This window comes from Pelodiscus sinensis, chromosome 1 (assembly GCF_049634645.1).
Source record: "Pelodiscus sinensis isolate JC-2024 chromosome 1, ASM4963464v1, whole genome shotgun sequence".
Lineage (NCBI taxonomy): Eukaryota > Metazoa > Chordata > Testudines > Trionychidae > Pelodiscus > Pelodiscus sinensis.
This window is the reverse complement of record NC_134711.1, coordinates 85,429,967-85,454,869: the sequence shown is the minus strand read 5'-3', so window position 1 is coordinate 85,454,869 and position 24,903 is coordinate 85,429,967. Positions and strand designations below refer to the sequence as shown.

Genomic DNA, 24,903 nt, shown 5'->3' with positions numbered 1-24,903 from the left:
ATAGAAAACAAGGGTGATGTCATGCTAGGGGTCTACTACAGACAACGTACCCAGGCAGAAGGGGTAGATGAGGCTTTTTTTAAACAACTAACAAAATCATCCAAAGCTCAGGATTTGGTGGTGATGGGGGATTTCAACTATCCAGATATATGTTGGGAAACTAACACTGCAGGGCACAAATTATCCAACAAGCTATTGGACTGCATTGGAGATAATTTTTTATTTCAAAAGGTTGAGAAAGCTACTAGGGGAGGAGCTGTTCTTGATCTTAATAGAGAGGAACTGGTTGAAAATTTGAAAGTGGAAGGCAGCTTAGATGAAAGTGATCAAGAAATCATAGAGTTCATGATTCTAAGGAATGGTAGAAGGGAGAACAGCAAAATAGAGACAATGGATTTCAGGAAGACAGATTTTAGTAAATCTGGAGAGCTGGAAAGTAAGGTCCCATGGGAAGCAAGACAAAGAGGAAAAACAACTGAAAAGAATTGGCAGTTGGATATTATAAAGGTCCCAAAAGCAAACTATTCCACTGCATAGGAAAGATAGAAAGCATGGCAGAAGAACACTTTGGATCAACCAGGATATCTTATATGATCTAAAAATCAAAAGGGAGTCGTATAAAGTGGAAAGAAGTTACTCATCTTGTGCAGTAACGATGGTTCTTCAAGATGCGTGTACTGTGGGTGCGCCACTATTGGTGTCGGGGTTGTCCCAGCGCCGCAGATTGGAGATCTTTTCCAGCCGTAGTCCGTTGGACCGCGCATGCACGAAGTGCAGCTCGTGGCTTTTCGCGCCGTTTGAGTGCACACAATCCAGCCCCCGCCAGTTCCTCCTGCATCTTGATCTGAAAGACATAAAATAGAGAAAACTCCGAAGAGGGGAGGAGGGTGGGTCGTGGAGCACCCATGGGACACGCATCTCGAAGAACCATCATTACTGCACAAGGTGAGTAACTTCTTCTTCAAGCAGTGTCCCGTGGGTGCTCTATTATTGGTGAATGTACAGCAGTAGCTCACAAATGGAGGAGGGTTTGGAGCTAATGTGCCATAACCGTGGATAACACCGCTGACACCACCGCTGAATCTGGTATTAGGAGATTAGGGATGGCGTAATGTGTAGCGAAGGTAAAGTTCAAAGACCATGTGGCGGCCCTACAAATATCTCTTAATGGGACTCCCTTGAGGAAAGCACTGAATGTTGCAACAGCCCGAGTCAAGTGGGCTCTCAATGCCGACGGTAGTGGTTTGTTTCGCAGGTTATAGCAACTCCTTATACATTGCACAATAATGGAGGAGATGCGTTGTGCGGATAATAGACTGCCCTTAGAACATTCCTCTATTGATACTAGTAGTGAGTCCGCCTTTTGGAAAGGTCTAGTTCTTTCGATATAAAAGGCCAGCGCTCATCTCATGTCCAAAGTGTGTAGGCGCGCATGTTCGGGCAAAGGGTGAGGCTTGGGGTAGAAGATAGGCAAGACTATAGGCTCATTGATGTGAAAACGGGAGTTCACCTTGGGAAGAAAACGTGGTTGCGGTCTCAATATCACCCCTTGGTGGGTGAATATCATATAGGGAGGTGAGGCTGATAGAGCAGCTAGCTCGCCAACTCTCTTCGTGGAGGTAATCGCCAGCAAGAAAACGACCTTCATGGATAGGTTATGAAGGTTGCATGTTGCTAAGGGTTCGAAAGGCTTACCCATCAAATCATTGAGGACCATTTCAAGATCCCAAGGGTCCACAGGTTGAGTATGGTGTGGATACAAGTTGGTCATTCCTTTCAAGAATGTTTTCATTAGTGGATGGGAGAATATCGAGTATCCCTCAACAGGTTGGTGAAAGGCAGTTATTGCAGCGATATGTTCTTTAATGGAGGTGCAGGCAATTCCGGAGGCGCTGGAATATTTGAGATGCACCAGGTAGTCTAGGATGCTCTGTATGGGTGCAGAAATCAGATCCAGACCCATTTGGAAGCACCAGGATGAGAAGCAAGACCACTTTGAAAGTTAAGTAGTTCGCGTGGATGATTTTCTACTGTTTAGCAATATGTGTTTGATGGATTGTGAGCATGCTATTTCTGACTGCTGGAACCAACTAGGTACCAAGCTGTCAGGGCAAGATGACTAATTTGTGGATGAAGCAGGGAGCGGTGATTCTGCGAAAGCAGATCGTGTCGTATCGGTAAAGGATATGGAGGACATATCGACATAGGATGGAGGTAAGGATACCATGTTTGCTGTGGCCAAGAAGGGGCTATTAGGATCACTGTGGCTCCATCCCAAATAATTTCTCCATGACCCTGGATATTAGAGGTGGGGGGGGGGGGAACGTGTATAATAGGTGACGACTCCAGTTGTAGAGGAAAGCATTCCCTTTCAAATCTCATCCAATTCCCGCTCTCGAGCAATATTGAGGACACTTCGCATTGCGGTGAGTAACAAATACTGACAGAAATCCCCAGCGGTGAAATATTGCAGAAAGCACATTGGGATTTGCAGAAAGCACGTTGAGAGAAAAATGTCTGCTCAGGGCATCGGCTGTGATGTTGTGCTGGTCCGGGAGATATTCTGCGATTAGAAAAACATTGTGATGGTTGTACCATCTCTGCGCACAAGGAATGGGATCTGGCTCCACCCTGTTTGTTTATATAATAAACGGTCATCATATTGTCCATGAGGATTCGTGTGATTTGTCCTCGAATAATGGGAAGGAAATGTTGGCAGGCATTGTACACTGCCCTGAGTTCCAGGAAGTTGATGTGCCTCAATGATTCGTTGGGAGTCCATAGGCCTTGTACTTGCTCGTGCCCAAGGTGAGCGCCCCATCTGATGAGTGACGCATCGGTTGAAAGCTGTACTGATGGCTGTGGGCGATGAAAAGGTATGCCCGACATTAGATTGTCCGGAACGGTCCACCAAGCTAGTGACGCTTTGACGTGGGTGGGAATTGTTACTGCCGTGTGTACGTCGCGGATGTTTGAGGGGCATACCGTTGCCATCCAGTGTTGAAGGGAGGGAAAACGTAACCTTGCGTATTTGATGATGTACGTCATGGAAGCCATATGTCCCATAAGTTGTAGACACCGTAGTAAGGGAACCATTGGGCTGATTAGCAAAATCTGAATCAAATCCTGTATCGTCTGGAACCTTGCTGTCATCAAAAAAGCTCACTCGCGTGTAGAGTTGAGATGAGCTCCGATGAATTGTATTGATTGGTGCGGTTCCAAGGACGACTTGGGGATATTGAGAATAAGACCCAGCGCTTCGAAGACTATGCGTGTGGTGTCTGTGGCGTGGTGTGCTTCCTCCAATGATTGAGCTTTGATTAGGCAGTCGTCGAGGTACGGAAAAATCATTTCGTGCAGACGATGAAGATAGGCAGTCACTACGGCAAGGGTATTGGAGAAAACCCGTGGAGCCGACGAGAGACCGAACGGCAGGACCTTGTACTGGAAATGGTCTGCGCTGATTTGAAAGCATAAGAATCTCCTGTGTGTCGGATGAATAGCAATGTGAAAATATGCGTCCTGGAGATCAAGGGATGTGAACCAGTCCCCATTATAAAGTGCTGGGATGATTGTAGCCAGGGTAACCATTCGAAATCGTTGTTTTCGAAGGTAACAATTGAGAGCGCAGAGATCCAATATTGGTCTCCATCCCCCTGATTTATTTTCCGTTATGAAATACCGGGAATAAAACCCACTGTTCCTGAATTCATTCAGTACAGGTTCTATCGCCCTGATGGTGAGTAGATGAGTAACCTCTTGCCTGAACAAGGACTCGTGAGATGAGTCCCTGAAAAGGGACAGGGCAGAGGGAGAGGAAGGAGGCAACAATGTGAAAGGAATGGTATAACCGAGCTGAATTGTTTGAAGGACCCATTTGTCATTGGTGATGTAGGCCCATCGATGGAGATATGGTCTCAAGCAATGGTGGAAGATTGCCTTTGTAGCACTCAGACTGGTAATAGTGGGAATGGTTCTCAGTCCCTCGACGGGAGTGTCAAACCTGCTGTCTATTACCCTATTGGGTAGACGCTTTAGGTGGAGGGCGCCTTCGTTTTTGGCGTTGTCTACCCCTTTGTTGCTCGTGTGGCCTGTATGGAGGAGGCTGCCGAAGAAGGGGTCTTTGCCTTTGATAAGGATTGTATCATTTGCGGTGGTACAGTGGTATGTACATGCCCAACGTTTTTAAAGTAGTCCTAGAATCTTCTCCCAAGTGGAGGAGTTGATCCGTCTTATTGGAAAAAAAGATTCTGCCTGTTGAACGGTAGATCCTCGACTTTTGACAAAAGATCCTTCGGGGCAGACGACTGTTACAGCCAGGATGCCCTGTGCATCACTACCGATGTTGCTGTCGTGCGCGCTGCAGTGTCAGCCATATCCAGAGCAATATGTAAAGCCGTTCTGGAAATTGTGTATCCTTCCTGTATTACTGCCTTTAAGATGTCCTGTTTGGTGTCTGGTAGGTGTTCAAGTAGTGGCACTAATTTGGCATAATTGTCAAAATTGTGATTCGCCGACAGTGCTGAACAGTTGATCATGCGAAGAGTAAGTGTTGCCAAGGAATATATTTTGCGGCCAAATGAGTCAAGGTGCTTATGTTGGGGCATCTTCGCTTTTTGTTGTACAGCATCCACAACCAATGAATTGGGCTGTGGGTGAGTAAAAAGAAACTCCATCCCTTTGGCGAGAACGAAGTACTTTTTAACTGCCTTTTTATTTGTGGGTGGGGCAGAAGCGGGCAGCTGCCAAATATCATCAGCTATCTCCAGAATACCTTCATCCAATGGCAGGGAGATTTTGGCCTGGTGAGACTGCTTGATGTTACGGAGAAGGTGGTGGTGTTTTTGCTGAACATCCCCCACCTGCATCTTTTGGCTCTCTGCCACTCTTTTAAAAAGCTCCTGAAATTGATGGAGATTGTCCGAGGGTGAAGTGTCCCCTTGAAAAACTGTGTCGTCTGGGGACGAGAAGGATTGGTCCGTAGGCGACCTATCGGGTTCAGGCTCTCGAGTGGAAAGAGATTGCTGTATAACCTGGGTGTGCGATGGAGACCCTGAGGGAGTTGGTGGTCTTGAAGATAGGGAAGGGTTAGGGTATTCCCTCATGATAGAGGAGTGGGAGCGTGTATGAGGCGACCGGCAATGTTGTGATGGTGACCTCTGGTGGTGGTATGGTGATGAAGAATGTCGGTATCGTCTGTAATAATCAGTGTGGGTTGAGAGCGTGGGTGATCTGGGAGACAGTGACCTTTCTCTATAGTAGGTGGTATAGCTGGATGACCGGTGATCATGACGGTAGTGAAGTCTTGGTTGTGGAGAAGTATGGCGGTTACTCGAGTATCTGGAGTATGCTGGAGATGGTGATCGTAGCTCAGGCGAGAATTCTGGGCTTGGTGATAGTGATGGCAGTTTCCTGGTCTTATGTTGAGTAGGTAATGCCAACAGCTGCTCTGGTGGAGAGGAAGTTGGAGTGGAGAGTGCTGTATGGGGAAAGAGCTGCACTGGCACTGAGGAGGTCGGTGCCGCGGTGTCCTCTGGTCCCGAGGGGCGTGCCGAAGGGACGACTATTACTGGGGAACGTCTCGGTGCCAGCGTGCATTTAAAGGGAGAGGATCGTCTCAAAGGCAAGGGATGCCTCGGTGCCGGAGAGCATGTTGATGATGAGGAGTGCCTGTGTGTTGGCAATCGGCCTGATGCAGAAGGGCGACTCGGTGCTGGTGAGCTCCTCGACGGGGAGAAGCGTCTCGGTGCCGGTGAATGCCTCGCCAGTGATTGATGCCTCAGTGCCGAGGAATACGAAGGAAGCAAAAGACTCCTTGGTGTGGACGACAGACTCGGCACCGGGAAGGTTTTGGGAGACGAAGGGTGCTCAGACATCTCAGAGTGCTTCTGCGCCGGTGATCTTGGTGCCGGTTGTCTCGGTGCCGGCGATCGTTGAGACTCCAGAGAGTGTCTTAAAAGCGAGGGATGCCTCGGTGCCGCACGTGCTTGGGTTGGAGAGCGACTCTGAGCTGGCGATCATGCTCGTGCCAGCACAGCTGTGAACTGTGCTGAGGAGCGACTCGGTGCCGGGGCCCGTGCCAGGGAATGAGTCGGTGCCGGGGAGCATCTAGCACCGGGAGAGGGTCTCGGGGCCACGGAAGTCCCTGGGAGTGGTTTGAAGACCGAGGGAACGGCTGAGGCTGTCAAGCCGGATATAGAGGGGCTTGGAGCTGACTTACTCCGGCTGATCTTTGGTTCTCCAGCGCCCCGTGTGGCAGGTGCCCCTGAGGTCCCTGGCTTATTCCCAACGCTCACCTGTGAAGGTAGAAGGGATCATGATGGAGACAGTTTCCTCTTCACTTTCTTGGGTTGTTCTGCATGCCCCTTAGGTTGTTGAGTTTGGGGCTGCAGGGCTTTGTCAAATAGCAAGATTTTCAAACGCATGTCCGTATCCTTTCTTGCTCTAGCTGTGAGCTTTGAGCAATGGGAACATTTTGAAGGTATGTGGCCTTCCCCTAGACACCTAATACACAGGGAATGGCCACTGGAGGCAGGCATTGCCTCGCGGCATTCACCGCATTTCTTAAAACCAGACATTGAAACTATTTACAGTAACTATAGAAGGAAAAATGGTTTTGTGGGGTTTTTTTTAAACGACTGGAACTAAATTGGTTAGGAACAGTAACTATAACTATACTATAACTATATACAACTAAATGTAAACTATCTCTCTCTTTCTGACAGGAGTTAAGGAGAGAGCGTTGAGTCTGTCCACGGCCGAGGACGGTCAGGAAGAACTGGCAAGGGCCGGATCGCGTGCACTCAAACGGCGTGAAAAGCCACGAGCCACACTTCGCGCATGCTCAGTCCAGCGAACTACGGCTGGAAAAGATCTCCGATCTGCGGTGCTGGGACCAGCCCGACACCAGTAGTGGAGCACCCACGGGACATTGCTCGAAGGAGAACTAGGTCAAATTACGAAGGAAGAATATAAGCAAACAATACAGGTATGCAGGGGCAAGATTAGAAAGGTGAAGGCACAAAACAAGCTAAATCTAGCTAGAGACATAAAGGGAAACAAGAAGACATTCTATAAATATATTAAATGCAAAAGGAAGACTAAGGGCAGGGTAGGCCCATTGCTCAGTCAAGAGGGAGAAACAATAACAGGAAATTTGGAAATGGCAGAGGTGCTTAATGACTTCTTTGTTTTGTTCTTCAAGTTTGATGATGAAGGGATGCCTAACATAGTGAATGCTAGTGGAAATGGGGTGGGTTTAGAAGTTAAAATAAAAAAACCACGTTAAAAATTACCAAGAAAAAAGTTAAATGTCTTCAAGTCATCAGGGCCTGATGAAATGCATCATAGAATACTAAAGGAGATGATAAAGGAGGTATCCGAACCTTTAGCTATCATCTTTGAAAAATCATGAAAGTTGGGAGAGATTCCAGAAGACGAAAAGGGCAAATAGAGGTCCCACCTATAAAAAGGGAAATGAGAACAACACAGAAAACTACAGACCAGTCAGTTTAACTTCAGAGCCAGGGAAGATAATGGAACAAGCAATTAAGGAATTCATCTGCAAACATTTGGAAGATAATAAAGTGATAGGTAACAGCCAGCATGGATTTGTAAAGAACAAATCATGTCAACCCAATCTGATAGCTTTCTTTGATAGGACATCAAGCCTTGTGGTTAAGGGAGAAGCGGTGGACGTGATATACCTTGATTTTAGTAAGGCATTTGACACGGTCTTGCATGACCTTCTTATCAATAAACTAGAGAAATACAACTTAGATGGGGCTTGTCATAATGAGGAGTGCTGACCAGCACCTGGTGAGTAAGGGGTTAACTCATGTACCTAGCCAAGGTGTCGGGCAGTCAGCCATTAACAATGCAGGTAGGAATTTCAAACTGGAAAAGGGGGTTTTCTCTCTCTCTTTGTTTGAGATCAGATCAGTTTCTCTCAGATATTGAGGGAGATGGGAGATGCTTCCCTCTCCAAGAATGGACTTCTTAAAATGTGTAAGTAGGAAAAAGTTTAGATAGTTCATCAGGATTTATTGGTTTCCTTGTTTGAGGGGGTTGGAAATTGTTTTTCTTGTCTTTTGTAACTAAGCCTTTAGCCCAGTGGCTTTTCCTGAGTATCTGTATCAAATGGTGGCTCTTTCCATCTAGCCAATTTACTATGCTTGCAACTGTAGTTTTGTTTTGATAATAAAAGATTGTTCCTTTTTTCTAACTAACAGGTAGTGGTTGATTCTTGTGTCCTGGAAGGTCTGTCTGGCTGCGTCTAGACTGGCATGATTTTCCGCAAATGCTTTTAACGGAAAACTTTTCCGTTAAAAGCATTTGCAGAAAAGAGCGTCTAGATTGGCACAGATGCTTTTGCGCAAAAAATGCTTTTGCGCAAAAACATCCATGGCCAATATAGACGTGATTTTGCACAAGAAAACCCCGATAGCCATTTTTGCCATCGGGGCTTTTTTGCGCAAAACAGTTCTTACCTGTCTACACTGGCCCTCTTGCGCAAAAGCATTTGTGCAAGAAGGCTTTTTCCCGAGTGGGAAAGTCAGCGCAAGAACACTGACAATCATACATTAGATCGTCAGTATTCTTGCACAAATTCAAGCGGCCAGTGTAGACAGCTGGCAAGTTTTTGCGCAAAAGCGGGTCAGGTACCAGAGATTGAGGGGTCAGGAACCAGAGACTGCTTCTTGTTTTTCTCTTCTTTTTCAAGCTCTTTTGGGGAAAAAGAGCTTGGGATACCCCTGGGGTTGGTTTCAAGAGTCCACCCCTGTTGGTTTTATTTTGGGGTTCAAAGCACTTGATGATGGCAGCGGGTCCCTCAAAATCTGGGTATTAGGATTTTGTGGGGAGAAGTTTTTGTACCAGAGCCTGTAGAGGCAAGGTTTTGGAGTGCTCTTGCAGGCCCCCAACATCTGCATTCATTGTGCCAGAGTGGGGAACAGCCTTGACAGGGCTACTATAAGGTGGGTGCATAACTGGCTGGATAACGGTTCACAATCATGCTGGAAGGGGTTCCACCAGGGGCTGTTTTGGGACCAACTCTGTTCAATATCTTCATCAACAATGTAGATGATGGCATAGAGAATACAATTATTAAATTTGCAGATGATACCAAGCTAGAGGGGTTGCAAGTGTTTTGGAGGACAAGGGTCATAATTCAAAATGATCTGGACAAACTGAAGAAATGGTCTGAGGTAAATAGGATGAAGTTTAATAAGGACAAATGCAAAGTTCTCCGTTTAGAAAGGAACAATCCATTTCATTCATATAGAATGGGAAGCAATTGTCTAGGAAGGAGTACGGCTGAAAGGGATTTAGAGGTCACAGCGGACCATAGGTTAAACATGAGTCAACAGTGTGACACTGTTGCAAAAAAAGCAAACATGATACTGGGATGTATTAACAGGAGTGTTATGAACAAGACACAAGAAGTCATTCTTTCATTCTATTATGTGCTGATTGGGTCTCAATTGGAGTGAAACGAGGCTTACAGGATCTGCCGACAAAGGGTTCTAGGGTCGGCAGATCCCCATCTAGACTGCTGTGCTGTGCTGACAAACAGCTGATTGGCACAGTGCGGCGGCCATTTTGATTGAAATTAAGCGGCGATTATTTAAATCGCCGCTTCATTTCCCTTTTTCGAGTAAACTAATCAACATGGCTTCGTCAGCGGAGCCATGTAGTTTAGACGTACTCTTACTGTGCTTGCAACAGTAGTTTTGTTCTGATCATAAAAGTGTTTTACTTTTTGTTTTGATTAACCAGTATTGGTTGATTGTTGTGACCTTCAGCCTACGTGCCTAAATTACCCAGGAGGAGCAGAGCCCCATTGTTCTCTGCAGATTCCCTCTGTTTTCCCAGCTCCAAGTAAAGCGGAGGTTGGGGCAGAGGGGAGAGCTTGACCTTAGGGAAGGGATTCCCACGTGATCTCATCCCTAGAAAAAGGTTTATATTGTATATTTTTTAACTCACTTGGGTGGTGGCAGTGACAGATCATCTTCCTTTTGGGTCTCCGGGTAACTAAGACCGGACAAGTTTGTCTCTGGGGAGTTAGAGACAGGTTCTTACAGAGTTTATTCTGCTAGCCAGTCCCCATATCTACTCTCGAAGTGCCAGGTTGGGGTACTGAGCTGTGACAAACCCCCACTCTCCTCAGGACAGACTCAGCAGTGAGGCTGCACACAGCCCTGGCACAGCTCAAGGGCTAGATCTGTACCTGAAACACCTTGTAGCCCTGCCCCTCCATGCCTGGTGCACTAAGATAGAAAGTGTGAGGGCATCTCCAGCCCTGCCCCCTTATCCAGATATGAGGCAAGCAGGCTCAGACTAGCAGGATCCAAGTACAGAGGGGCTTAGGGTAGGGGGGAGCTAGCTGTGGGGTGAGAGGTTCTATCTGGGCAATCTGAGTGCAGAGATCTTGGAGAGGATTCCAGATGCCGGGGTGGGGAAGGAGAGGGAGATCTGGATGCATTGGAGCTTGTTGGGGGACTGGCATTCTACAGAGTGGCCCAGGTCAAGGTGATTTATGTTTACCAGAAGGGGTCAGAGTATGGAAGCAAGGGGCTCAGTCAAGGAGTCCAGGTGTGGGGGGCTCCCAACACATGGGGGGGTAGACAGGGGAGCAGCTCCCCATATAGTTGCTAAGGTGTGAGGGTGGCAGGAAATTGGGGCGGAAAGTCTGCCAAAGAAGATTTCTGGCGGTGGGTCTGACACACCACTAGCCAATGTTCCCTCTAATTTTTTCCACCCATGTGCAGAATAAATGTATGTGCACCAAGGCATTTGTGGATGTGCACTACCAGTAGAAAGACATGCTACTCGCTGTAGGTGCTCTGCTAATCAGCTGGGAAGCTTCTGAATCTCTCCTGGACAGTTGCCCAAGAACATAGCTTACAGGGAACACTGATCCTATCTACTCCTTGCAGGGGAAGAAGTCCTGTCTTCTCCTGAGCCCAGCCCATCCAGGACTGGCAGCTGAGCCCAGCACAGTGTATGAGCCACATGCCGGAACCTTCCCATCCCCACTCATCTGTCTAACACATTGATTCACCTCTCCATTGGCTGCTCCCAGCGCACAAAACAATGCGCCTGCCTGCTGAGTAGGGGCACAGGACCGCCCTTGCAGCTTCCCTTTGCTTCCTCCTCAAATTCATTTTTCTGCAGGGAAGCAAAGAAACTTACAGGGAAAATGAATTCTGTACCCACACAATGGTGCAGAATTCCCCAGGAATAAATAAAAGGTGTTACTGTCTCTCTAATAACAATAAGTGGTCCTGTGGCACTTTAGAGACTAACCAAAATATGTAGTGTCATGAGAGTTCATGAGTAAAACCCACTTCATCAGATGATGAGCTGGAATGGAAATAACAGAACCAAGATATTTATAACAGGAGGGGGGGGAGTACTTATCAATTGTAGGACTGTTGCTAATGAGGTTAATTAAATGGGCTGGAAGTGCCCCATTTTTAGCTTTTGATGTAAAAAATGCAGTTGTTAGAGGCAGGGGAGACTGGCTTTATAATGTGACATCCAGTTAATGACTTTGTTCAAGCCCAGGGAAACAGTGTCAGTTTTGTAGATGAATACCAAATGTTCACTCTCGCTCTGTAACTGGCTGGTGAAATTCCTGTAGAAGAATGGCTACTTTAAAATCCATGATTGCGTGCCCAGGCATGTTAAAATATTTCCCTACAGGTTTATATGTGTTACCAATTCTGATGTCTGATTTGTGTCCATTTATCCTTTGTCATAGAGACAGTCTAGACTGGCTAATATACATGGCAGAGGAGCATTGCTGGCACATATCACATTAGAAGATGTGCAATTGTATGAGCCCCTGATGTTATGGCTTATGTTCTTAGGTTCTGTGATGGTGTTGCTTATATAGACATGTGGAGGGAGTTGGCAATGGGGTTTGTTGCAGGGATAGGTTCCTGGGTGAGTTTCTCTCTAATATTCACCGAAATCTTGATGATCTCCAATCTAGTCTATACTATTTATAAAGCATTCAACAGCTGCTAGACTGATTTATAAAAGATGGGGGATGGGAAGGGAGGGGAAGACCTGAGGAGAAAAAGGAAATACACTATGTGAGTCCCCTGTTGGTGATGTTAAATGAAGTATCATTATAAAAACCCCTTGTGATTCAGAGACAGTGCACCCAGCTTTACTGAATTTACAGACAATTAACCCCAAGCTTCAGTGGACAGGGAGGAAAGGGACTTAGGAAAGGAGTCACGGGGGGAAAGGACACCAGGGTACTCCATTCAGTGCACAGGATCAGAACAATTTGATGCAGATTTTTGGAGTGGTTTTTTTTTTCACTTCAGTTCACAGCAGGATGGAGAACCTAAGGCCTGGATGCGCCCCCAGCTTGCCTGGATCCATCCCCCAAGGCTCAGGGCTACCCCCCAGCATTGGGGGAACTCCAGCTTCCCTGCTGCCCCACCGCAGGGCTCTAGCACACACAATTTTCTAGGCTGAGCCCCTCAGGCTCTGGTGTGCAAGGGGAATGTGGGGAGTGTCTTTCTCCTCAGTTGGGGACCTGAGGGCCATGTCAGTGGGGGAGGGAGGTTGTTTTTGCTTCTTACTTGTATGCAGCCCCCAACTGATTTTTCTGTGGGTCAGTGGCCCCCGACCCAAAAAGGGCTCCTCACCCCTGGTTCATGGCCACTGATTTCGGCAGGCCATGGCACGGTGCTGCTAGAAGAGCCAGCAAGGTCACAAGGACTAAATGGGAAGAGCCAGTCATTACAAGAAAAGGCTGGAAATTACACTTCCAACCACTTCTTACTTTTCTCACTGTTCACACAGCTGCTGATTGGCCTGCAGTGGAGACACTGAAGTGGGAAGGGGGAGGCAAAAACCCTGGCTGTTTGGAAGTCTGGTGGAGCAAAGGGCTGCTGGGGAGGAAAGAAATGGACGCATAGCATGATGACTGTGCAGCATTCCCAGTTGTTAGCAAGGAGGGAAGAGGGGCTCAGCACAAGGCTGGTGGCAGAGTAAGTGAGGCAGAGACAATCCTCTGGAGAACAAGCCCCCGCTCGCTCCTGGAGGGAGGCTTAACAAAGTCTTAAGAACCCAGCTGATTCCTCATGAGCCTGCCCTGGAGCGAAGGAAAGACCAGACACAGGCAGTTGGGGTTCTGGGCCGTGTCCAGGATAGTGCCCAGGATGTTGTGTTTCCTGGCAGCATGAAGGGGGACAGGGCTGGGAAATGCCTAGCTCTGTGCATGCTGGCATGGAACTGCCTCCCCTTCGCCTGGAGCGATGCCGTTAATTCTGTGGCCGCCTTCGCTGGAGCTGCAAGCATGGGGAAGGGCTTCCAACGAGACTTTGCCAATAGGACCGACATCCATAGCAACCTGTCAGGTACGGTAGCAAGCCAGCGCCCTGCGGCAGGACAAATGTTGGCAACATGGTGAAGGGATGGTGGGTGAGGGTCTCCTATGCCCCATCGCTGGTTTGCACGAGGGGTTGGTAGGAAAGTGCAGAATATTAGCGCTGTCCTGCACAAGTGCTGGTAGACCTGGTATCGATAAGCGGAGAGTCACTCTGCTTGTACATGCATGTTTATTGCTTAGAGTCATAGCCGCCAACACCACAGCAACGGCCCCGCAGTGTGAGAGCTTTGTAACTGTACAGGTAAAATCTTCAAGGGAGGTGAAAGCTCTGAACCTTTTATTTATAGGGGAGATTCCCCTGTGCCGTCCTCACTTCCCCCTCCACCCTATGCAGACCATGTCCTTAGTCACAGAGGTCTGAATGGCGTATCCTGTAGGGTTTGTTAACTGGGCTACAAGCATCCAGTCACACACGAGCACCAGAAGGTGCTCTGAACTTAAAGGGGAGGTGCATGCTCTCTCCCCAGTGCTCCCAGCCTCTGTCACACTGATAGACTCATCTATTCTTGTCCTACACTTAACCTTTGTTATCAAGGGCTGAAGCTGGACAGTTTTCCCTGTAGGCTGTGTGTTTGGACACCCCCACAGGAGAGATTCACTTGCCTCCCAGTGGATTAGGAGAGCACCCGCAACTGGCAGCATGTGTTGCTGTTGATGCACATTCACACATGCTTTGGTGCACATAACAAAATTTATTCTGCACATGGATGAAAATAATTAGAAGGAACATTGACAGACGCTATGAAAATGAAGTCATGTGTAAAGGGGAACAAGACAAAGACAATTAAGACTGAGCTGCAAAAAATGGAACACAGATTTTTCTTATCCTTCCCCCACTGCCATACCTTAAATGGGTCAATTTGTCCAGGTGCATTCTGATATGGACTTTAATTACATGACCATAAACTCTGCCCCCCTGCCGCATCCTAGATCCTGGTCTCACAAAGAGGCTGAACTCCGGATGCACAAGCATTCTGGGCAGGAATGTTCAGAGCCGCAGCCCGTAAGCTCCCAGAGGCCCTGGGCTCAGAAGGCTGGTACCTTTGAAGTATATCATCCATGGGAGGGGATGCAGACACTTTGCATGCCAGCAAAGGAATGCTGAGCCTCGGGAATAAAGTGTTCAATGCCAGCCCACGTGCAGGAGAATGTCTGCTGGTCTCAGACCCCTCCACCCCGGTGTTGTGCTCCTGCCTTACGCCTACCCTCTTTTTACTGCTATTATCGCTCCCCATCCAGCTTCTGGAAACCCACCGCCCTGCCAGATCACCGCTATCTTCAGTGGCTCCTGCCCCTCCCCCTTGTTCCTGCTTTGTCTCCCCCTCCCTCACTCCTTGCTCCTGTATTCCAGTGTTTCTCAACCTTTTTTTTTATAAAGTACCCCTTTTTCAAAAAAAAATTATAAGTACCCCCAGTACCTATAGTTTTCAGACACACACACATTTTTTCTACCATTGCAACACGTTTGTGTAAATAACTTAATCGTAGCCGGGTAGGCGATTACATTTTTGGGTGTAAAAAGTACAAAAATAATAAAGTGCTCTAAAACCTTAAACACAAATTCAGTTTTTTCCAAATTTCAGTTGTGTTGATGTACTCCCCAGACTTCTCTCAAGTACCCCTAAGGGTACTCGTACCACTGGTAGAGAAACATTGCTGTACAGTAATTCCTCATTTAACACTATAGATGCATTTCTGAAAATGTTCGTGCTAAGCGAAAACATGTTATGCGGGGTCAATTTTCCCATTAAAAATAATGGAAAAGGTGGGGGTTGTGTTTCAGGTGGTGGTGGCAAAATCAATTTTTTGTTGGTGCTGGGTCATCAACATCAACATTAGATATCTAGCAATGCAAGTCACTGCGGTTTGTCAAAATGCAAAGATAAACATGTGAGTGAGTGGAGAAGCGCTGTGACCACGTGTTTTCATCTACTCATGTGTATTACCACTGTTTTCACCAACTTATACTGCCGCATGAAGCAGTCTGCCTCTTGCTTATTTTTATGTTATTTTGGGGACAGTTGTGTTATTCAAAAAACGTTCCCTAAAAAAAAATCGTGCTATTGCAAAAACATGTTAAGCGGGTATGTGTTAAACGAATAATTACTGTATTCCATTCAGGTTGCTTCCTTCTTTGCCTCCTTCATAATGCCTGGTCACCAGCAGGGGAAGCACATCACAGTTCCCCCACCCCTGCACTCAGTCCCTGGGCCCAGGGCCACAGTCGTGTTGCCAGGTGTCCGGTTTTCTACCAGACAGTCCAGTTTTTGGGCCCTCTGCCCGGTAAAAAAATCCAGAAAATACCAGACATGTGCAATGTCCAGTATTTCCTGGTTTTCCAGCTGGGCGCCGGACGGAAGTCTGGCGGGGGCGGGGAGAGTGACTGGGACGCGGGGCGCAATTGGCACTGGGAACCCTGGTTGCGTGTGAGGAGGAGGAGGGGCAGCCCAGTCCATGCGTCTGCGTGCTGGTCAAGCGCGTGGTGGAGCCTCAGCCAGACCAACTCGCGTGGAACGGGAGCACCCTGAGATCTGCACAGCCCGGGTCAGTCCTGCTCCCTGCCGGCTGATTTGCTCCCCTGCCCCCTCCTAGCCATCCGGGTGGTTGATTCTCCCCAACTTCTCCTCCCGGTCTTCCCTGGCCAGTCCCTCCCTGCCGCCAGCTCTGCCTCCGGCTAGTTGGTTCCTGCTCCGGATCCTCCCCGGCTGGCTCCGCTGCACCCCCCTCCAGCCCTGCTTCTGGCAGCCAGTTCTCCCCTCCTCCTCCTCCTGAGCTCCCCCAGCCAGCTCCACCCCCACTGGCTGCTCCCCCCCAATATCCTGCAGCCAGCCCCATTCCGCCTGATCCCCCCTCCACCAACCAGCCCTGCTTTCCGTTGCCTCCCCCACATCCCCCGGCCAGCCTCATTGCCCCCCCCCCCGTTAGCTCTGTTTCCTGCCCCCCCTCCTGGCCAGCCCCGTTGCCCCCCCCTTCCTGGCCAGCACCGCTCCCCTCCTGGCCGGTCCCTCTCCCCCATCCCCCCATGAAGCGTGTCCGGTATTTTTTTTATGACTACCTGGTAACCCTACCCTGGTAAGCAGCCACCAGCAGCTTTTGCAATAAAACCCTGCTTGGCCAGCCCCTATGTCCCTGGGGTAAAGCATGCTCCTTGATCAGCGGACATGGTGTCTATGCAGTCCCAGCTGCACATGGCCGCTGTGAGGGGCTGGTGCATATCGACTGCATCTTCACAGAGATCACTTGTCACATTTTAAACAGACCTCTGCTGAGCATGGGCAGATTTTTCTTGGGTGGCTTATAAACATACATAGCCACATGGGTGACTCAGGGGGAGGGACACAAAGGGGGCATCAGCCCCACCTCCATTTGACTCCTCCCCACACCACCCTAAGCCCCGGACTCACACATTTTCCCCATCCCGTTCTATATTCCCAGGGGCGGGGGGGGGTCCTGTCCTGCTGCACTGGACCAGGTGATATCTCCTGTCCCAGGCAGTGTTGCAGAGGCTGCCTGAGAAAGTGCAGCAGCCATGCAGCTTGGCTGGAAGAGCCCTTTGCCCCTGCCCCCACCACAGAATTGGGAGGGGGGGCATATGACCCTTCTTCCACCCTTGCCCCTCCCCACGCATTGCCCTGTTTAGCCAAATGTTCACAGGAACACCAAACGCTGTATTTGACAGCAGGCGGATCCCTGCCCAATGCCCTGTTCCAAACCTGGAGCATCTCAACTAAATGGTTTTAATATTTTTTTTAATAGGGGTAAAACAAATCTGATTTCAGGAAACAGCTGAAGTGATGTAGCTGAAACTTCCCCCTCCTTTGTCCCGCCAAAGCATCAGCCTCTTGCAGATACTTCAGGGGAGGAGGGGGAGAGGGAGTGGGAATTTCAGCCCAAACCATTTAGTTTTTCAAAAGCTTTTATGAACAGCTAAAAGTGTGGTGGTATAATGGAATGTGGGAGGCTACCTGAACTACGGGCAGCAGCAGTAATACGCAGGCAAACCCACACGCATGAAATTCAGATCTCCGTGACTTGGCCTTAAGTACTGTGGCCCTGATTCAAATATCAGGGAAGCCAATGCTTAGCTACTTTCCTCCATCAAGGGCACTATTGCTTCAGGCCAGCTGGTGAAACGACTTCACTGGAAGCAGCACATGGAGCAACTGAGTTGGGAAGAGACTCACTGAATCCATTTTATTGATTCTTTTAAACTCATGTGACTCCAGTGGCTAATTACCATATTGATGAAAGGGAGTTAAAGAGCCATCTCTTTCATTAAAGTTGGAGGGCTCATAATATACATTCCTGAAGCCCCCAATCAGGATCCTCCAGTGAAACACTAATTCTGTTGATTTCTAGGATAAAAACAGGAAAAAAAAGGGGGCGGCGTTTCAGGCCTTTTTAAAAAAATATATCAGAAATAAACTAAAACTTTTTTAAAAAAATGTTGGCAGGTCCCCTTTGACTGTTTCCCCTTCAGTCTAAATGCTTTATGTATTTTTCATGTAAAGCAAACTTCCTTCCTTGGCTCTCCTGCCACATTTTGCCCTCTAAGCATAATGAGAAGCCCTTTCTATTTGGAGTTCTGCTCAAAGTGGTCAGCCCTAAGTTCAGGGGGTGGGGCCAGCTAGAGGTTCAGTGATGACACACTGGTTTTCCCAGAGAAAGTCATTAAAACTGGCTGGCTTCCTTGAGACACTCATCAGAGGGGATAGCCAGAAGCTGGGAAAAGATTGATTAGGACCAACTCAGTTAGTCCAAGCCCAGGCATTTCTTGATTGATCTATGCCTCGTGTCAAGCAGCCTGCTGAAAACACATTGATGACAATTTTGACAGGCAGCTGCAGTTGGATGGGTGGAAACTGCTTGTGCACAATTATCAGCATCGATTTGCTTTTTCTCTCTCCAAGTTCAGTGCCTGGCGCTCCTCCCTCCACCTTACGGTTCCTATTACATTGAGAAGGGCACCGGCATCTCTCTGGGCTCAGTCATTGTGTACTGGTGCAGAGAGGGGTATCAACTGGTGGGCAGCGGGAAGCTGGCCTGCCTCCTCCAAGACAGCATCTCCTACTGGAGTCACCCCGCACCTCACTGCGAAGGTAAGGCGAGGCCAGGTGAATCAGTGGCATTACTTCAGCTGGCACGGACTTAACAGCTTCATGGGGTAGCCGAGTTAGTCTGTACAGAAAAAACAACAAATGGTCTGGTAGCACTGAAGAAGTGGGCTGTGCCCAGAAAAGCTCATGATACCATCTACATGTTTTGTTAGTCAATAAAGTGCTACCAGACCATTTGTTGTTATTGACTTAACTGATTGTTAACACTATAACAACTCCTCAAGCCTTAGGCAATCTCAGTCCACTTCCCCATGGACAGGTCACTCCGGCCCTCAACTCACTAGTGGGAGGCTGTAATGGCTACTCCTTGGATAGGTTAGTAGGAATTTCAATAAAAAACAAGCCCAGGGAATTTGAACGGTCTCATCCCTCTCAGAGGTGGGCCCTCTGATATTGGGGAAAGACATGAAAATGACACCAGACTACCCCGTCCCTGCCCCCCCGTCCCTCCCCACCTATGCCAGTTTGGTGGCGAGAGCAAGAGGACTTTACATTGCAAGATTAGCAATTGGCCCCACCCCCAAAGTGCTACATTTGTTGAAAGAAAAAAAATGGGGGGGGGGGAGGGACTCTTAAACACTTCAGGCTCCAGAATACTCAGAACTAAGCACCAACAAGGCTGTGAAAATTATAGCCTTACTCGGTGATTAGGCAGGATGTGGACAAAGGCAACATGTCATGAATCCAACACTATTCCCTTTCTGCCACCAGAGCTGTGTCTACACTGCACCCCTTTTCTGGAAAAGGGATGCAGATTAGACACTTCGGAATTGCAAATCCGCGGGGGATTTAAATATCCCCCGTGGCATTTGCATTTATATGGCTGCCGCTTTTTTCCGGCTCGGGGTTTTTGCCGGAGAAAAGCGCCAGTGTAGACGCGATTTTCCGGAAAATAAGCCCTTTTCCGGAGGATCCCTTATTCCTACTTGAAAGTAGGAATAAGGGATCCTCCGGAAAAGGGCTTATTTTCCGGAAAATTGCGTCTAGACTGGCGCTTTTCTCCGGCAAAAACCCCGAGCCGGAAAAAAGCGGCAGCCATGTAAATGCAAATGCCACGGGGGATATTTAAATCCCCCACGGATTTGCAATTCCGAAGTGTCTAATCTGCATCCCTTTTCCGGAAAAGGGGTGTAGTGTAGACACAGCCCAGGAGTTTATCTTGTCTGTTGAGATGGTGAACTCTTTGGGGCCGGGCCTGTCTCTCTCTCACTGTACATCCAGGCCCCAATACACATGTGCTCCTGTAACTCAGATAAGAAATGGCAGCTAGCTGGAGGCACAAATGGCCAGATGTATGAAGTGGTGGGGAGAAGTGCAGCTGCAGGACTGACTGGGTAGAAAGAGTCAATGTATTGCTAACGGGGTAGTTTCATCTCAGGAATGTAGAGCTGTGTCTGCTTCCAGGTGCTCATGTGGATGGGCCAGTGCAGAGGCGCAGCTGCTGGGGACTCAAGTCCCTGCCCCCCCATTACAGCCACCATTCTTCCAAGTCTGACACTTTGGTGGAGTTGTTTGCCTGGACAGTAATCCCAGAGGAGGAAGGAAGTGATAGGAACGCAGATGCCAGTCAAACTCATTTCACAGAAGTGTGGCTCAGCCAAATCTCACAGAGGGCCCAGAAAAGCTGCAAGCTCTCACAGCAGGCAGAGAGCTGCAGCAGTAAAGAAGTGGTGTGATAAAGCAGCAGGCGGCTGGGGGAAGATTGCAATGGGGGAGGTTTGAAGAAGCAGCCTTCCCTCTGGCTGGGATTGTGGTTCAGTGACCTCACTGGGTTGCCACAACTGGAAACCCAACCCATGGAAGGGTAGCAGGAGAGAAAGGGTTGCTACCCCACATGCTAGAGCCGGACGGCAGTGGTGTGAGGCCTTGGAGATCAGGCCCTGGAGAGAATGGATAGTTTCAGACCCTGGAATGAGAGCTAGTGCCAACCTGACAGCCACTCCCTACAAAGTGCTCTGAGCAGTGGGCTAATTCCCAGCAATTATCCTCAATCTGTCAGAACTAATGTGGCCAGCCCCGAACTCCTTACAGGCATGGTTCATGTTTCTCTCTCCAGCCATCCCAAAGCCCCTTGACCAAGGCTTCCGGGTAGCCGTCATAGCTTCGCTCATCAGCGGTGTGATCATTTTGAGCATGTCTATCTCCTTCGCTGCATGCTGCCTGCGTGACCGGCTGCTGAGAAACCGTGCACGGCTGGAGCGCAGGGAGGAGTAAGTACCTCTGGATTTCAGATAGGATCCAGTCACCTATCATCTTGCCACCATTGCTCATTCTTAATGCACAAAGGCTGATAAGGTGTGATTGGGAGCAGTGAGGCAGGTAGGTTTTTGAATGAAAAAAAATGTAGGAGTCTTGGTGGATAGTAGACTGAACGTGAGCCCCTACTGTGATGCTGAGGCAAAAAGCGCTAATGGGATCCTGGGATGAATAAATAGGAGAATCCTGAGCAGGAATAAAGAGGCTATTTTGGCATGAGTACAACCCTGCTACAATAGCATGTCCAGTTTGGTGCCTATAATTCTAGAAGGATGTTGATACATTGGAGAGGGTACAGAGAAGAGCCACAATTATTAAAGGGTTAAAAACCATGCTTTATAGTCATTGAATTCCTTGAGTCTATTCAGCTTAACAAAGAGAGGGGTCGGGGTGATTTGATTACAGTCTATAAATAGCCACATGGGGAATAAATATTTAATAATTGGATTTTCCATCTAGCAGCGGAAGCTACAACACCGTCCCTTAGCTGAAAGCTGAAAAAGAGATAAAATCAGTCTAAAAATAAGGTGTCAATGTTTAACAGACAATGTAACTCTGGGACAATTTACCGATAGCCCTGGGGATACAGAGGACTTCCAGGGGGCACATCATCTTATGTACGTGTTTGTCTAGTTTTCCAACAGATTACATGAAAAGCTCTTGCAAAGTCAGTACAAACTAAAATTTCATACAGACGACTTGTTTGTACTAGGGATGTAAAATCCCATTTAAAATGTTAACCAGTTAAACTACATTTAACCAGGTAACTGGCCCATCGCGTCACACCACAGGCAGAGGGTCAGCCACTAATACTCACTGAAGTGGTGGGAAGCAGAGCTCCCCGGCCCCAATCGACAGCCTTCAGCCCTGAATCATTCAGGGGAGGGGAGCAGGTTGGGGCTGGAACATTCTGCTTCCCACTATCATGAAGCTGAGCAACCCAGCTGGGAGATGGTAGTGGAGCAAAGCAGGCTGCTGGGTTGCTCCATTGTCACTGTACTTCTGGCAGTTTCTGATGCTGCAGTCAGTGTAGGGAGTCCAAGCCCTGCTGCCACCCCATGCCAGGCCCTCAGGAGAGGGCGGTTGGGCACGAGATGAAAGGGAAGTGAGAAGGGGTGGATTACGAGCATGGTGGGGTTGGGATCTGGATGTTGCCCTGAATTCCATGCCTGGACATGGTTTAGTTCTGGTGGTGGGTGGTCTGGGGGTGGGGGTGAGCTTTAGATGCAGAAGCTGAAGTTCTGTAAGGTTTGGCGAGGGACGACTGGGGGTTCTGGATGTACCAGGTAAGGCTTGGCAGGAGTGTCTGGGTCTTGACAGTCCAGCTGCACAGAGAGGATGGGGAGAAGTTTTCCATACAATGACCTCTCCACCCAAAACTGAGGAGCAAATAGAGGAGGAAACAGGGGAGGATGCTGAACTTCACACAGCTGAGGGAGATTGCTGGGGCTGACAGCCTCAGCCACACATTGCAGGGGAAAAGGAAGTCCTGTCCCCTCCTCCCTACAATGCATAAGGGACGAGCAGCTGATTCTGACTCAGGGTAGGAGTCACGGTGATTCATCTCTCTGCCAGTTGCTCTGGGTGCTTTAAATAACGCGTCCACACTGTTGGGAAATGGTATATAAATGCTCTTGCAGCTCCCCTATCAGTCATTTTCCTGCAGGGAAGCAAAGAAACCTACATGGGACATGAATTCTGTACACATGCATTGACACAAAATTCCCTGAAGTATTTTCCATATTTGTGGAAGTCTCTACTAAATACTGGACTGCTTTGCTGCTTCCAAATGAGTAATCCAGTATTTCAAGCTCATGCACTTCTCTACAGCAGAGAAACATGCCCCAGGACCACTGGGCTGTAGGCAGCTAATCCAGTTGTGCCACTTGGTGAGAAAGCTGAACTGCTCTTAACTGAGGCAAGATGATTATAGGTTTGCAGGTTCCCTCCTGACACACTTCCGTCTGGTCTATATTGCAAAATTAGATCAACTTAGCAACTCCACTCAGATGTGAATACTTTAGCACTCAGAGCATCCAAGTTAGGGCCACCTAACGCCCAATTTAGATATGTCAGCAGCAAAATCCATCAACTGGTAGATTAGCTACATTGATAGAGAAGCCCCTTCCAATGAGATAGGAATACGCTCCACTGCACAGGAGTAGCTGAAGCTGTAATTTTGTAGCACTTGCCATGTAGATGTGGCCTCCAAAAGCTTTCCTTTAGATTGCCAGTTTTATTCTTAAATTTAAATCTCTCCAATAGCAGCAAATCTGAAGGTTCTCAAAAGAGAAGTGTTCATTAAATTGTGGTTTCATTGCTAGGAAACATCTTGGTAAGCATTAGCTCATCAGTGGTGGCTTGGATAATCCTTGGCCCCTCTTTGCTTTTTTCTTACAGCACAAACTCTGGTTTACTGTATGTGCTGCAGAAGTACTGGGTCAACTAGGTGGAAAACAACTCCACACCAAGCTTGTTCCTGAGCCAATTGAAAAGCTAGTAATGCCACCTGCTGGACAAAGAGCTCCACTACTTTGAAATTCACAGATGCTACAATAGTTCCATATGCTCCAGGGCCGCTTGTGCAGAGAGTTTGTGTTTTCCACTGAAACAGTGTGGGAGTTCTAGGTCTGTGTCATGCAGTTCTACCAAACGATTTGCAGGAACTGCTTTGGCTAAGCATGAAAAAAGGGCATTCAGTGTATTATAATAAAACTTAAACCCATTTTTCAAACAAGTCATGCTGGAGAAGTTCCTCTACAGCTGTATTGCTATTAAGAGTGCTAGAACTTTAACAAAGGACTCTTGCAAGCATATCAGTTTTAGCCCAAGCTAAAGCCAATGCCACAGATGTAGAGCTGCACAGGGAGGGGAGCTACGGTATTGAAGGAATCTATTTGTTGTGCCACTTAATGTTCTCTCATAACCAAGGAAGGAGGTAACAGCACAAGGATGCTGAACATACTGAATGCAATTGCTGGAAATGTTTAAATTTTCTGTGTTAGACTGAGTTCAGGGAACAGAGCACACTGCTCAACTTCTACAGGCACACGCGACGTTCGGGGTGAAGGGAAGCAAAATATCCTTCTCCAGATTACTGTAATGCGATGTACTGTATTCCAAACAGTTGCTCTTCCAAAATGGTTATGAACCCCAGCAATCAGTCACTCCTGGGAAAGCCAGGAAAAGGGTGATGCAAAAACTGGGAAGTCACTACATGCTCCATTACAGCATGATGGCTGGATTTTAACAAGAGACTTCCCCGAACTCACCTGGCAGACCTCAAAAGCTAAACAGAATTAGAATAAGATGATGGCGTGGGCTAGGATGGGTGTTGGTGATTCAGCAGATGACACTCTTCTCAGGCTGCAAGTCAGGACTGCACTAGTGTCCTCTACAGGGGGCTGGCCATGTTGTGCGCATGTCCGATGATCGATTGCCCAAGAAGATGCTCTATGATGAATTACAACACGGCAAGCGATATCTTGGAGGTCAAAAGAAGAGATTCAAAGACACTCTTAAAGCCTCCCTTAAGAACTGTAACATAGATCTCGGAAATTGGGAGAGTATTGCTGATGATCGTTCCGCCTGGTGCAGATGAATACATGATGGTGCAATAGCCCACGAACAAAAGACACTGCGTTATGCTGCAGAGAAACGTCTTCTTCGCAAGTCCAGGGCTGGTATCTTCTCTTCCTCCGGTCGGCAGTCCGATCTTTCATGTCCCCACTGTAACCGTCAATTTCGGGCTCAGATTGGACTAATCAGCCATCTCCAAACCCACCCCCAACTAAACTGATGACACTAGGTGGTCCTCATTGACCTCGATGAACGAACAGCAGTGCCCTCTACAAGGTCATGGACACCATGCTCCTGGAAGTGCTCTTCCAAGGGGGATGCAACACTGAGTTCTTGAGCGCTTGTCGTCATTAATCATGTGGCAAAGCAGGTGATTAGATATATTCATTGGTCCTCAAATTCCAGGCTGTGTAATCACATTTTTCTGACATACGTTCCCATTGCAGTTTGTTAGATACCATATTTAACTCTTCTCTCTCTAAAATTGGGATGTGTGTTTCTAGAGCACAACAGCTGTTTAACAGCAAAGTGGAAGGC

General features: G+C 48.0%; 1 protein-coding gene across 2 annotated transcripts in view; it reads right to left on the bottom strand.

Moving 5' to 3' along the window:
• CNOT4 (CCR4-NOT transcription complex subunit 4) overlaps positions 1 to 24,903 on the bottom strand; it is a 159,024-nt gene that overhangs the window by 23,434 nt on the left and 110,687 nt on the right. Inside the window, exon 12 of one of the 2 annotated variants that reach the window (XM_075934385.1) lies at positions 6,239 to 6,296. The exons of the other annotated variant lie outside the window; for it this stretch is intronic. Within the exon in view, the coding sequence (XP_075790500.1) occupies positions 6,280 to 6,296 (17 nt within the window). The 3' untranslated portion in view covers positions 6,239 to 6,279. Of the gene's footprint in view, positions 1 to 6,238; positions 6,297 to 24,903 lie in introns of those variants that run through there. 2 annotated transcript variants of the gene reach the window in all.